The 16,224-nt window shown below is 40.6% G+C and overlaps 1 protein-coding gene across 1 annotated transcript in view; it reads right to left on the bottom strand.

The window, feature by feature from the left end:
* LOC108936421 (semaphorin-5B-like) overlaps positions 1-16,224 on the bottom strand; it is a 98,215-nt gene that overhangs the window by 42,086 nt on the left and 39,905 nt on the right. Inside the window, exons 3-4 of the mRNA XM_018755764.2 lie at positions 7,451-7,550; positions 7,291-7,336 (exon numbers count right to left, since the gene is read on the bottom strand). Of these exons, the coding sequence (XP_018611280.1) occupies positions 7,291-7,336; positions 7,451-7,550 (146 nt within the window). The remainder of the gene's footprint in view (positions 1-7,290; positions 7,337-7,450; positions 7,551-16,224) is intronic.

Here is a 16,224-nt window from a genome sequence, read left to right on the forward strand (position 1 = left end):
GGTCTACAAAAGCATCAATGGAACTGCTCCCAGACATCTACAAGACTTGATCATCTGCTACACCCCAACCAGACTGCTACGCTCCTGCGCTCCTTCACGTCTGCCTGCTTGGTGGTCCCAAGCACGAAAGGTAAAGCATGAAGATTCTTGGTTCTGGCTCCGTTGTGGTGGAATAACCTCCCCCTTATGCTCAGAACTGCAGAATCTCTGTCCACATTCAAAAAGGGTCTTAAAACTCACCTCTTCCAGACTCACTTCTCCCATGATCACTTAAGTTCATGTAAGGTGTAAATGTTCATGCACTATTACTTTGAGATCATGCCTGCTAAACAATGGATAAACCTTCATGCAGCTACTCCTGTAATTTAATGTAAATGTTTATACACATATTAAAAAAGGAGAAAAACTATTACTAGGAAGGTGATCAGGAATCGTTGCTATTCGGATAAAGTTTTATGCAGCTACTCGTGAACACTAATTCATACGGTGGAAAGAAACAAAGAGCACTTTAGAATCACTCATCTGCAACTATGTCTCTCTTTCTCCTAATCTAATGTACACATTGTATTTTCTATGAGATGTACGTTGCTTTGGAGAAAAGCGTCTAAATTAATAAATGTAAGCTTAAATGTAAGTTGGATGAACAAGTCCTTTGCAATACAGAGAAGAGCTACACTTTACATGTTAGTAATCTTCACTTCCCTCAGCCAAAAAGAAAAGCAATTCATAACAATGAGAGCCCTTAATAAATTTTGTAGCAGGACAGGAACAAATGGTAGTCCATTTTAAGTTTTCAGTGTGAGCAGAACACTGAGTATCCATGGTCTCTCATGCTTTAAAATTATGGATGAGGATAGCCCCTATACTACAATGAATACACACACACACACACACATTTTCAGAACCGCTTGTCCCATACGGGGTCACGGGGAACCGGAGCCTACCCGGCAACACAGGGCGTAAGGCCGGAGGGGGAAGGGGACACACCCAGGACGGGACGCCAGTCCGCCGCAAGGCACCCCAAGCGGGACTTGAACCCCAGACCCACCGAAGAGCAGGACTGCGGTCCAACCCACTGCGCCACCGCACCCCCTACTACAATGAATATGAACTAAAAAATCAACTGAAAAGTAATATTAAACATAGCTAATTCATGAGTAATTACACACTCAAGAATACTCAAAATTATTTAAGCTGTTAACATTTTTGATCTCTACATTTCAATGACATATGCGCCAACTTCATCTTCATAATTCTGAAGGTAACACCAGCAGGAGAACAAATCCATCTGGCATCTTGACTATCATGGGTATGCTTAAACTAACACCAAAATGCTCCTCACAAAATATTATTTTGTGAGGGGAGAAAGTCATTTTGTTTAGAGTTTCTGGAGAAGTTGATCAGGGAGTCTCCATTAGTCAACAGGTGATATTTAGTGGTTCAAGTGCAGGACTGGTACCCTAAGGCAAGAATCAGTCTGGCACCTGTTAGCTTTATAAAGCTCTAAATTAATAAAGGTATGTGTGCATATGCACTGCATATATGTGATAATTCTTATTGATACATACAAATCAAGAAAAAAGGGAAAATAACGTTAAAATTTATGTTTTTAATGTCATTATTTAAATTGTATGCAAATGTTATTCATGCACACACAGAAATTTATACATTAATGACTGAAAATGGACTAAAAAGTTATTTTCAAGATTGAAGTTTGTTTAGAGAACAGAGGTATGTGCTGTTTATTACATAAACCAAGAGTTTATTTTATATAGAAAGTTGCAACATTTCAAAGACACAGATTAATGATGTGTCATACAATTTTTATGTAACATATAAGCTGGAGGATCTTCTGTTTTCTAATACAACAGTTTCTTATTATGGAAGGTTATAAAATATTTCCAAGACTACACATTTTTCTTCATTTTAGTAACACATTTTGGCACTTCTATTTGATTAAACCACAGAATCGCTGTGGTTTTAAGATGGGTGCTTTAAAACATCTTCACAGTGAATTTGTGATTTTTTTATTGCTTGCTGTGCCCATCAAAAATGGCACATATAACCAAGCAATAGCTGTTTCTCCTCACTAGCCTTCCGAATCATTGGTGCGTAAGAGATGCGTCACCCTGGACCCATCTATGCAGGCTAAGTGAAGTGTATCTGGTATGGATCCAAACCATGGACCTTACTTTCCAAGTCCAATGTACGACACTAATGGATAAAGAGCACGTATCATCCTTCCAGCTCTCCTCAATCCTGCAGAAAAGAACTTTTAAAAACTTGGTTGACCCACTAAAGCAGAGAACCTTAAATATTTCTACAAACATCCCAGTTCTTAATCTAGTACCCTCCAGCAAGACATTTTCCCTGATTTGCTCCTTTGAAAACTATACCATCAGATATATGCTGGTAGTACAGTGGTTAAAGCTACTGCCTTTGTATCCAAAGGCCTCGGTTCTGATCCCCCCTCTGGCTGTGGTAGCCTTGAGCAAGGTACTTACCCTCCAGTTGCTCTAGAAAAATTACCCAGCCGTATAAAGGTGAATAATTGTAAGCTTGTCATAGTTGTAACCTTAACATTGTAAGTCACTTTGGAGAACAAGCATCACCTACATGAATAAATGCCAATGTGCAAATTCATTAGTAAATAATTGCAAGTACCTTACACAGGATTTAAATGTTCAGAGCTTTTCAATGAGCAAAAGTTACTGCATCTACAGCAAAACTGCTGAACGTAGCTTGAATGACTCAGTCCATTATTGACTCACATGTGATGAGAACAAGTTTGGTAATTGAAAATCCTGCAAACTATTATTCAGCTTTCTGTAGTGCCAAAAGAAAGAGTGGCTCAGGTTAACATCAAAACATTCACTGCACCATTGCAACAGCGTTCCAGCCAAACAAGCTTGTCTAATATTTGGAGTGTACTGTCAAAAAGTAAATTTCATTTTCACTCCATTACTCTCCAATACAGGGGGACGTTTCCACGATGTCTTCACACACAGAATGAAGTCCAAGAAGACCAAAATCTTTCTGACTAACACAAAAGTACCAGCCATGGTTGCCACGGTTACTGGAACAGCTTGTGGCACTGGATGGTCATTAATCGTGTACATTGCTCCTTGCAAACCCTTGAAGTAGAACCCAGGTGGTCTTTCTACTGACGTTCGATGTGTCACCTCTCATACCAAACCTCTACCTGTATACATTCCACCTGTAACCATGTATGAACTTCTAACTCAGTAACAAGCAAAAGTGATACTGAAAAACATTAACACAATCACATCTAAGCTAAGGGTGTGTTGCAATAAGTCATTGAATGAAAGAGCAGATTGTGATAGATGCTTCTCTGAATGATTTGACATATCTCCCTCACTGAGAGGTGGTTTAAGCATGCAAACAGGCACTACTTCTCCCCATCCAGGAATGATCATTGATCTCCTCTCATCTTCATTTCTTGATGTTCTAGTTAGCTCAGATGAAGAAAGATCTGTCTCACTTGCTCCAAGTCATGCACAGAGGTAAACTAGTGGTTCACAGAGTGGCATGGTGGCACAGCGGGTAGCTTTGTTGTTTTGCAGCTCAGGGCATCTGCACTGTGCGATTGGATGCAGGTTTGATCCCTTCTCATTATGAGGAGTTTGCATGTTCTCTACATGTTGTGTAGGCTTTCTCCTGTTTCCTCCTGCAGTCCAAAGATGTGTTTCAGGTGAACTGGTGACTCTAAAATTGCATGTAGTGTGTCAGTGTGCAGTATACTACATTGCTCTGTTGTGTGCATGGGTAGACACTTGTAAGGTGCTTTGTGAAGTAGCTTAGCACTGTAAACTGCATTATACAGAAGGGTCAGCAAAATTAATAATACATTTATACAGTCAAAATTTATCTCATCTTAAAGCTCAAATGAGCAAGCTGATGATGCGCACACAGTTTGGAGGTCTGTCACATTGTGCCCCAGAATGAACATCAGGTGGGAAAAACACAATTGCTTACAGAGTAAATGCTGTTTGCTTCTTGCATTCCTTTAATCAAATAGTAAAGAAAAGCCCCATGTATATAAATGAATTTTCACTCACTTATATATATATATATATATTTTTTATAAATCCCTACACTTTGCTTTCAGTTAAGATTTCCACTGCATTTCCACTGTTCCCACCATACTCCTGGTCTAGGCTAAGGTGATATCTTGTTATACTACTGCAATTCCCTCCTGTCCGGTCATTCTCTGCATCACAACTTTATAACAGATGTGCTTCAGTCTAAGTTGTGTTCAACCTGCCCAACTTCGCCCTCTACGTTTTTCTCCATTCCAGTCTCCCAGTGATTGCCTGCATCAAGCTCAATACTCTGGTCATGGCCAATACAACATACAAAGTACCTGCACCTTAATGCCTGCAAGACCTGCATCCCACCAAGAGAGCTTTGTTCCTCCATTTCTGGCTGCTTGCTTGTCTCACTCAAAAGGCTATCAAAATCAAAAACCTGCTGCCTCCTGGTTTTAGCTCTGAGGTAGTGAAACAAACTCCCCCTTTCACTAGGAACTGCTGGAACCCATTCTGCACTTACTCACGACATTGCAGGATGTGTGATGGTGCTCTGAAGAACCGCAGTAAAAGCACACTCCACGAGGCATTCTACTCTGCAAGACATTTCCGTATGCTTATCACATTACACCTTGTAGTAAGTGGCATGAGTAACCATGCCTTAAGTAACTTTTTCCAGTTAAGTCAGTGAGGCCAGGGAAAATAATATAAACAAATGTGTTTACTGATGCTAACATATTAGGGAATTTTATAAATATTTATATAGCAAAATGTTGGGGAGTGCCCTTTGTACCCTGTATACAGTGTTTGTGTTAGCTTCATTGGCTGGGAACTGATAGCTTCAGGGGTAGTAGAATTGTGAACCGTACCTCTAACTGTCCAGGTAGGATGTTTCACAAAGAAAACATCCAGTTTTATGTGTTAACCTCCCCTTTAGATTGCATTATTTTAGGGTCCCCGCAACTGGCTCCTTATGACCCTATGATTTCTTTCAGTAAAGGAGAATTGGTTGGTCAGAGGGTAATCAGTATGCATAGTGGTGTCTCACCACTCCCTGTAGGGCTACCTCTATCAACAGCCCTTGGGCAGACTTTCCTTTTCATGTTCCCAGGGAATATAAAGATTTAGCAGATGTTTTTAGTAAGGTGCAGACCTCAGAAAATCCTCTGCATCATCCATGGCATCACATCATTGATTGCCTCTCTGGTATTGGCCCCTCTTAAGGAAAGGGGATACATAACAAGAAGCTTTGGGGGTGTATCTATCCGAAGCTTTACAATCAGGCATCATTTGGCTGTCTACCTCTGCAGCCACAACTGGATTCTTTTTCATAGAAAAAAAGACAGTGTTTACAGCTCTGCATAGATGTCTTGCGCATTCAAAAAATATTCAGAACCCTTCACTTTTTTATGTTGCAGCCTTATGCTAAAATTGTTTACATTCATTTTCCCCATTACTCTACACTCAATACCCATAATGAAAAATCAAAAAGAAGATTTTTGAAATTTTTGCTAACTTATTAAACATAAAAAAACTGAAAAATCACAGACACGCAGCAAGTATTTACGTCTTTACATGATACCTAGTTGAAACACCTTTGGCAGCAATTACAAGCCTGAGTCTTCTTGGGTATGACATGACAAACTGTACCCCTGGATTTAGGAATTTTCTGCCATTCTTCTCTGCAGGTCTCCTCAAGGTCTGTCAGGTTGGATGGGGACCATTGTTAGCTGTTGTCAGGTCTTTCCAGAGATGTTCAACTGGGCTAATCCAGTCAAGGCTCTGGTTGGGTCACTCAAGGACATTCACAGAGTTGTCCCTAACCCACTTCTGTGTTGTCTTTGCTTTGTGTTTAGGGTCATTGTCCTGTTAGAACTTAAAACTTTGGAGCTCTAGAGCAGGTTTTCATAAAGGGTATCGCTGTACTTTGCTCCATTCAGCTTTCCCTCAACCCTGTCCAATCCCTACAGCTGAAAAACAACCTCAAAGTATGATGCTGCCACCACCATGCTTCACTACTGGGTTCGTATTGAACAGTGGTGTACAAACTTATAAGGATAAGGGAAGGAAGGGAGTGGAGTGGAAGATCTCCTTTAGCGAGGTCCCTGGGGAATTATGACTCTTTGGTTGGATGTCCAGTTACCACCCCCAGTCAAATGGCTAGGTGGAGCATGTCAACCAAGAGATTTGGTGGTACTTCCAGAGCTACATGGCATCAAAGTTTCATCTTTCACTCCTTACATTTATAAATAAACTATGTACTTGGGCTCATATTAAATTTACTAACTAACTGACAATATCTGAAAATAAAAATTATGCTTTCTCCACAAACTTCTATATGATGTTAATTGCTTATTTACCTCATAACCACAACTAAACTGAGATTCCTACTAATTTCTTTCAGTTATCTTACATAATTTAGAATGATATTATCTCAGTTTAATTCAGAATCATACTTTTTTTTTGCTACACCTACTCTTCCCAAGCAGGGTTAGGGTAAGCCACAGCCTACCCGACAACACTGAGTGTAAGGCCGAAGAGGGAAGGGACACACATCCTGGATAGGACACCAGTCTCCTACAAGGCACCCCAGGTGGGGCACAAGCTCCAGACCCACTGCTTAGCAGGTACACGCCAAACCACACCAAGCCAAGCCACACCATCATGCCCTCCCAGCATTATACTTATTCAATATAGATTCCTACTCATGCTGATCCATTCCGAGCCCTACATGTGCTATTCAATTCAGATTCGTACTGATCTCCTTCACTGAAATTTTTACTCATCTCTTGATTTATATCAGACCAACAGGAAAGTTGGAAGAACTATGACATGCATAGATAAGGATCTACTAAGGTACTGCAATCATTTTTAACGGTGAGTACGTATACTTTCACCAGTGTTGGTAACAAACAGCTGCTGCACTAACCCCAAAGTGTCTCTTGCATTCAAAATTCTGGTCACCATGGAAACCTGTGCATTCTGTACACCTTTACCACTCAGAGCAAGCACAAAGCAGCCACTGTCCATCTCTATACTGGTTTTCCAAGAGCTGTCAACAAGACCAGTTCTAGTTTTCAATCAAGGTCTTGAACTTACATGCCAATTCCTGTCAACCAGCGAGTTTTGGAAAAATGCAGCACATACACACAAATTTTAGATACAATATCAATATGTGATGGAGACCTCATGACTGTGAATAAGTTTTCATATTTCTGCGAAGAGTCTCTTTTGTACTTACTTGTATCAGGGACACATTGCTTAGACTTAGTCTGAAAAGATAGTTTCTGTGGGGGAAAGCGAAAGCAATATAATTAGCATGAATAGGAACATGTCTTTTGTGTGTTTTAAAACTTGCAAGTGGCACAGAGCCAGCTACAAAAATACTATGTGTTCATCACCTTGCCCCCACTATCACTTGGTTCCTGGTGAGATCCAGGGCCAGCTGGGAAAAGTCCCTCACTCCAGGGTAGGAGAAATTGAAGACCCAGGGGCTGAGCACTGAAGGAGCAGAGACAGAGAACCACATTATAAATGGTTTGACATTTAAATGTATTAAGTTGGCAAACTTTTTTTTTTTTTTTTTTTGCATAGCAACATGCAATGATTACTATGTATTATTTAGCTAGCACTTTTATCCAAGAAGATTTACAGTGTTAACAATGTTAGATACACTAGACTGGATGTCATTCACTCGTTTACACCCCACAGCACTCTCATTCACTCATATATAGACACACGATGGGCAGTTTAGTGCTCCAACTTATCTGAAGTACATGTCTTGTGGGAAGAAATCCAAGTGAATTTGGGGAGAACATTCAAGAACATTCAAGTTTTACACAGACTGAGCAGGGATCAATCCTACATCTGGTCATATTGCTCAGGCACTGCGAGGTGCTACCCATTATGCCACCTTGCTGGTGCTACAGTGGAGAAGGAAGCTGGCACTTAAAAAAAAATTGCCAGGCTAGAATACTCAAATTAAATAATTTTAATTGTACACAGGAGCAAAAGTAAATGAATACAAATATTTCAATATTAACCACAACAATAACAATATGAATAATCTTTGCATTGTTGAAGATCCAACAGAGATTCAGCTATGGGGGAAGCTTGGGAATTTGGATGAGAAAGGGTGGCGGGGTGGACAGGAAATGATGTGGAGCCCAAACAATGCTGGCAGAACTACAATTTCACAGTGATCCTAATGTGACATGACACCCAGCCAAAACACAGCCTTCAGAAAATGCTGAACAGATTGGCAGTTTCTTTCACAAATAACTTAGCTATGAGGCAGAAAAAAAACTGTACACACTTTGAAAGGACATATCGGATGGCTAAATCTTTCTTACCATAACAGTGTATGATTAGATAGATTAGATTTTTTTTGTATTAACTTCTAATAATACCTTATTGCTTGATGAAGTGATTGAATTTTGTTTTATATTCTGACCAACACATTCTCAAAATAATTTCAACATTATTCCAACAGCAATAGAACACAGTCATTTCATGAATAGTTTAAAGTGCAACAATGTTTTTACCTAATCAAATTGTAGTTGCTGTGTCAAAGATGTAGAAATAAATGTGTCAGATGTGTTGAAATGGAAATGCACAGTGGGAATATACGTACCACCTGGGAAAACTGCAGGACTGCCTCTGCATCAGTCTGAAGAATGGCGGGGAACAGAATTCGGGGTTTTATCTGACTGTGACTTTGTGTTTGTAGTATAATTGGACCCAGCAAGACGCTTGGCTGAAAATGACTAATTGGAAACAGAATTGTGAAATCTTAGCGAAAATCTCGTGAGACAGAATTAAAAGCAATCCCTTAGTGTGCCATGAACTACGGGAGAAAGCAATTAGGGACTGACTGGCACCAAATGATATTCTTGATAAGGCACAATTAATCAAGAACCAGTTTTAGTGGGAAAAGAAAATCACATCGAAAATGAAGCTATGGTTTTCCTCAGGTTTAAATGTAACAGGCTATTCTGAAGGGTTAGCTGACACCATATTCAATGAACTGTACATTTGGTGCTTCTGCCAGAAAGAAGACATTACACAAACCTGGATGAAACAAAATCAACAGGATGTTCTACTAAAGGACACAGTGTAATATACCTCTGAGCAGAAATGTACTAAAGAATGCAATTAAAATGCAATTTCACTCCAAGAATGTAATTACAATCTACATGAGCTTCATAATTCTAACCTATCAAATCCATACCAAAAGTATCATTTCTGGAGGTTCCTAAATTATGTTCATTGTGGGCAAAGGCTGCAGAACACCAGGAAAGCATCTTGCTCCAACTGACCCCAGAAACAAGCTTAACCACCTCTTCACCTCCTGACTGGGAGGGACAACTTCAAGCATGTAGTGTGGATGATTGATGATACGGGTAGAAGGTGCCGATTAATACTACTGAAAAAGTTCCATACAGGAAAGAACCAGAGGATGTCAGAAAAAATCAAACGTTCATACTCAGGAAATATTGGCTATGATTCCATTTTGAGATGAATTGACTCTGAGAATGTAGCTCAAATGATCCAATAAGGTGTCCTGTCCTTCCTCATAACTCTTTCATAGTTTATTTAACTCCACTGCATTTACCCTGTAAAGCATCAGTAAGTAACACAAAGCCACCTTCAATAGGTCAAGAAAACACAGATCACAGCCATACATAAGCATCCAGCATCCATCCATTCCACTGAGTTCTGCAACATGGAGGTTGATCATTTTTTCCTATGTTCTTCAACCTCTTGTATTGTAAAGAAGTTTTCTTCGATCCCACAGTCTGTCCACTGTGAGACATTGTCCAAGCATTGTAACTGTTCAAATTTCTACTCAACCACTGCATTCAGTTGGTTTTCCATGATTCTCCACCACACAAACTCTTGATGGTGGTTGACAAGTCATGCACCATAAATAGGCATCAATTTGAACACCTTAGTTTTAAGGTTGATATTTAAGATAATGAAAGACTATGAATTTCTCATCATGGTAGGCATGGCAGGTTTAATACACCATCCAATGCAACTTCATGAAAAAGAGAGCTTCTGGTCAAAAATGTAACAATAATCCCAATACTAGTGATCTCTAATTTAGATTGTCCAAAGGGAGCATCATCCTGGCACAGTGTATATAGGAAAAGCTTACACCAACTACCACTGCTGTGACTGCATTTCAGACAGCCAAACCTGATAAAAACCTGGAGAAAAGCTCACAACTACATACACGGCAGTGTGACAGAAACAACAAAAAGTGGACAGGATGGCAGGTGGACCCTGACCTTAGAAAATGTAGACTGGCTATGGCTCAGTCACATGGGAGAATCAAGAATCGGGATGCTACTCATATTGGCTTAGTGTTAATCAGACATCAAGCACAACTGTCTAAAAGTTTTCTGTTGATCAAAAAGCAGAATGCAAAGCTAAATGTTTACTGTTGGATTATACACATAGAGTCTAGATCAACACAAATGGGCTTGTTGTCACAGGTTATATTAAATTTGCACATTTTAAAATGTTTACCTACAAGCTTTTTCTAATTACAATTATAATTGCATCTCTTCTTTGCGGCAACACACTTTGAAGCAAAATTTAATGAAGGATGAATATTTATTTGTTGACATACTGGCAAGGTCAGTGGGGCCACCTCTTGTGCGGCATCACACTTCACTGCTTTTTGAGACAAATCTCACAACACAGACACAGTAAAGCACTGTTAACCAGAAAACATTTAAAACGGTTTAAAAAAATGGACATTTGGGTAATCAATCTGAAGGCATTGTTCAGAGAAGGACAAATAAAAAACGATGCCATGATCTATCTGAGCAGGGTGGGAGGTCTGATGTCCCAAAAACCAACTTTCCAAATCTTGTGGTGAGAGTTTACAACCAAAACAAAATGAAAAGTATGTTTTAGGCATGCTTTCACAAAACTGCAGTTCATATTCCACAGATGTCCAGATGGCTTAGTCTGGACCTGTAATAACACCCAAGAATGATGTCACATTTTCAAAATCAGCTTTGTTTTCGTGCACTCCCTTTCCTTGGTGTAGAACACTTCTGTGGCAGGCTTGTGATGGGAGTGGGTCAACGATTGTCTTGTCAAGGGGCCGCAGCAGAGTGCCGGACAAACGGTAGTTGCAGTGACGCGGCAAATCCAATTTCTCCTCTAGAGTGATCACCGACAATGGAGAAGACAGACAATGGATCAGCTGAAAGCAGCAGTGTTAGGAGGGCAACAGAACGATAGTATCTGGCCGCTGGGAGTGCAAGCTCAGGGGAAAGTATATTCTCAGAGGCAAATACTAGAAAAAAAAAGTCTTGTGACTCTCTGCATGAATGAATCCAACCTGCTACTAACGCAGCAGTGATGGTAAATGGATTAAGAAGCACAATAGCAACCTAGCTGTGAGATTCTTTTTGCACCCTGAATCCTAATAACATGATCCGGGTGTCCTGTATTCTCTGTTACTCCGCTGCATGTGTTTGATCATTTCTTCATCTCCTTCCAGCACTGCATCACCAACTATTAAACCCTTTCGTGCTTTTGCACCCTCTGTAACTCCCTGCCACAACCTAAAATTTGTCTCACCCTCCAACCTCTACTCTGCCACACCACCTTCTTTCCTTTCTTCTGCACAATTCTCTGAGCTTTCCACAGACAATGCTACTAATATCAGCCTCTCTACACTATATCTAACACTCTAACATACACACCAGCACGCTCCAGTTCCCCCCAATGGCTATTATATGTATTATGAGCCAACAAGACCAAACTCCAGAGTGTAGAGTGATGATGGGGGAAATCAAAGCCTCTCATGGACCTGGATGTCTACAAGGGTCTTCTAGCAACCTTCCACTCCGCTGTCTCTTCAGCTAAAACCATTATCTTCAACAACAAACTGCAGTCTACAATCAACAAACCACACAGACTCTTCACCACCTTCTCATTCCTACTCAGCCCTCTTCCTTCTCCGTCATCTCTTACTGCTGACAATTTTGACTTGTTTTTCAAAGACAAAGTTAACTCAATCTTAAGTTCTCAGCATTCACCTGCCCCGATCATGCTGGATCTCCCTGCAAAGTCAAGTTCTCTGCATTTAATCCCCTGTCAGAAACTGAAATCTCCAACCTCCTGCTGTCACACAGAGCCACCACCTGCTAACTTGATCCAATCTTTTGCCACTCCTACAGGACGTTTCCCTGCAACTTACCTCTTTTATCTCCAAAATCATCAACTCCTCTCCTCTGCCTGCTTCCCATCTGCCTTCAAAACTGCCCTCATTTCACTGCTGTTAAAGAGACTCTCACTGGATCCCGACAGTTCAGAACCACAGGCCAGTCTCTCTTCTCCCTTTTCTGTCAAAAAAGGAACGGGTAACAAGTGACCAGCTATCTGCATTCCTCATCCAGAATGATCTTCTTGGCGGGCATTAGCCTGGATTCAAAGCTGGAAGTTCCACTGAGACAGCTCTACTGGTAGTGTCCGATGCTCTCCAGTTGACTTGAACAGCCTCCCTCACCTCGGTCCTCATTCCCCTTGACCAGATGGGAGAGATCTAGGAAGTTTCCTACCCTAAGAGTTTTAGCTGCTGTGCTAACAAAGATGCTGACAATGATAATTAATGTCACAGAGCTCAGCAGAACCTACAAAGAATCCTATCTGTTGGTTCTCTGTTCTTCTAAAATATTTATTCATGCTGAACACTTTTCCTAGAGGTGTCACTTTCCAGTAAGCCATGGCTAGACATGATTTATTTCTTCTGCAGAGACTCGGCAGCATGTCAGAGAATGTCAGTCCTTCACAGTGAAAGGGATGACCTCCAGTCTCCTCTGATAGCTACAAAGGTTTATGCGCTTATGTTCACTTTTTTGTAGTCAAAGCAATGGCAATAGCCTGTATGGCAAAAATGTAATGAACTCAGCAAGAATAGATTACACTGGCAACACAAAATCAGATCCATTCTCATTAAATAACATTGGCAATTAGCCATTAGTGCTGCCTAATTAATGTGGGCAGAATTCCTCAGCTTGCTGGAGAACAGAGGCAGGAGAGGGATGAGGAAAGGTATACGAATGGAATGAAGAAGTAGGCCATTTAGGGTAAGTCAGTGGAGGATTTGGACTGTAAGAAGGAGGGAAGGAGGACAGTGGCCTATAAGTTAAGGGAGTTGGGAGGGTTCATGGCTGAAATGAAGGAGAGGGTCCAAAAGTAGCTGAAGGCAGGCTCCTCGATTCATGGAAAGTTCATTAATTAAGAGAAAGGGAAGACTGTCCACAGGTAGAAGGAAGGAATGAGACCATATATGGAAAGTAGAAGAAAGAGAGTATTAGATCTGTGCTCATGTGCTGGAGTTACAGCTACAGATGATAACACCACTACATGTACATGTCATGAACATGTGTTAGTATTTGGAAAAAGAGCAATGACAAGTTTGAACTCAGTGTTCCTTCCTTCCTAATGGGGAGCTGAAGTGACCCAAGTACATATAAAGTCTGCAAGCTTAGCTCTGCCTAATGCCAACTCTTCCTTGGGAATTCTCAAATTGCACTTCAATAATTGTATTAAAACATGCAGTACGCATCATACCATTTATACAAATCCTAAAAAACCTAATTTGTATAAGTGATGGTTAGGCTGCATTGCAATAAAGCAGGAGACAGTCGGGTCCAGACGTGAGACCGACACAGACGCGCATTGCTATAACGTCCGGACATGGACATAAAGTGTAATGACCCCTTGTGCAGAGTGTATTTATAAGTGGGCAAACTGGAAAATACAGTGTAGATGTGTTATAATGAGCAAAGAAACACACGTAATATTTGCACAAGGTAAATGAAACGGGAATATGTAATTAAAATGAAGAGGCGTCACGAAGTACAGGACTGGAACTTGGAAACCGGACAGGTGTACAGAATGGCGCGGACAACACAGGACTTGTGACTCCAAAACAAACACCCACAGAACAGGACTTGGGAAACCAGTGAGTAAAGAAGGATTGCTAGGCTATTGCGTGAAAGGTAGTAGGGCGCTGATTAAGAATCAACAACCTTGAGCATGTTCTTTGTTACTTTTATAACTGTTGTCGCTAATGGTGTGTGGGTTTGGGCTGATGAGACAGTTACGCCTCCTATTGTCGCTGGAGTTATTACTGGTCTGGGATGTGACAGAGACCTCAGGACAACTCCATATGAGGAATTTCCATATACCATACAAGTACTTTACCGGTAAAAAAAGACTACCTGAGGCAGCCCTTTACACTACACTTTGAACTTAAGTCTACATCAGATTTGAAAGAAATACTTCCAATGGGAGAAAACCTGCAAATCTGGAAAGAACATGTTTCTCTTTAGTTTTTTTATAAGAGATTACGAAAGAAGGGTTCAAAACAGATTTATAACGAACAAAACGTCTCAGTCCCGCCATCAGCCTCCTGAATCCCCAAGACTGGGACATGTGGAATTTTGTTACCTGCATTCTGTTATTGTCTTCTGTAGTTCTGTTACCTCCATATAAAAATATGCTGGTTTTGTCTTGAAGTAGATCAATAGCAATAGAATTTCTTCCCATGGAACATTCTTAAAAATAATAAAAACTAGTTGGAAAATATTTTGTAAAGGGAACAGATGTCTTTATATGTTAGCAATGAAAAATTCAACTGATTTTTTTTGTACCTTTACAGAGCATAACACACAAAAAAAAAGTTTCACACAAAGCATGAACATGGGTCAAGCTGGATTTGCACGGTAATTGTGCAATTTTTTAAAAAAATCTACCATTTTCCCTTTGAATACTTTGCTATAAAACACATTTCCAAGAGTTTTAGAGACTTTTTTAATGCAATGTGAGTTTTGTAGACAGTCACTGAAGCAATTTTGTTAAAAGAGCTTGCTGAAGACTACAGCTGCCAATTTTGAACTTTCTGTACATTCTCTTCATTTCCTCTAAAACACCGCTTATTTTTTGGCAACTAAACTTGGCGATTTGTATGAAGGACGTCTCCTGCTTAAGCACTAAGCAAGGCCGACTTTCTGGAAAATAATTTTTTCATAAGGAATTTGGTTATCTTTCAGCAGGAAATCACCTGACATCTCATCCAGGCTGCTTTACAGCAACTCCCAATGATGCAAGGGTAATACAAAACAATGCAGGTATAGGGGTAGTGGTGCACTAAAGATGGCAACGTGCACAGATGCAACGGCCTCTCACAAACCTGGTGTAAAACCAATAACCTTTCCCTAAACATAGGAAAGACAAAGTAGATCATTCTCGACTTCAGAAAGGCTCACACTGCCCACCCACTACTTACCATCAATGACACCCCTGTGGAGAGAGCGAGCAGCTTGAAGTTCTTGGAGGTGCACAGTGTTGAGGATCTCATCTGGTTCTCACACACGTCAGCTCTCTCTAAAACAGCCCAGCAGTGCCTCCACTTCCTGTGGCGACTGTAGAAGACAAGTCTCCCCCTACCCATCCTCACTACATTGTACAGAGGAATCACCGAGAGGGTATTAACCAACTGCATCACTGCCTGGTACGGGAACTGCAAGGTTTCTCATTGCAAGTCTACACAACAGATAGTGTTCATTGCAGGAAGGCTCATCAGTGGTCCTCTCCCCTCCATACAGGAAGTCTACCATATATGGTGCAACAGTGAAGTGCTCAGCTTCACATCTAACCCCATCCACAGTCTCTTCGTCCCGTGCCGTCCGGTAGAAGATACCAAAGTGTCCGTACCACCTCCTCCAGACAGTGCAACAGCTTCTTCCCTCAGGTTATAGGAATGCTTAACAGTGCAAACCCCTAGACCATCTGCACACTACATGTCAAGTCAAGTTTATTTCTATAGCACTTTTTCAAACACAACGGTCATTCAAAGTGCTTTACAGAAAAAGAAGTGCATAATAATAAAAGGAAAATGATAAATTAGTAAAATAAGAAAAATGATAAATTAGGAATAAATATGAAAATTAAAAGGATACAGTATAAAATACTAGGACATTTAAGAACAGACATATACGAAAGAAAAGTCTGCACAAGTCAGTTTTACATGGCACGTGCCACTTTGTACGAAAAGAACATATCTCTGCGAAGCAAAATACCACGCTACACAATAATTGAATCGTCCGCACCAAAATTGGGCTGAACCCTTCAAAAACCTACT

This window comes from Scleropages formosus, chromosome 24, assembly GCF_900964775.1.
Source record: "Scleropages formosus chromosome 24, fSclFor1.1, whole genome shotgun sequence".
Taxonomy (NCBI): domain Eukaryota; kingdom Metazoa; phylum Chordata; class Actinopteri; order Osteoglossiformes; family Osteoglossidae; genus Scleropages; species Scleropages formosus.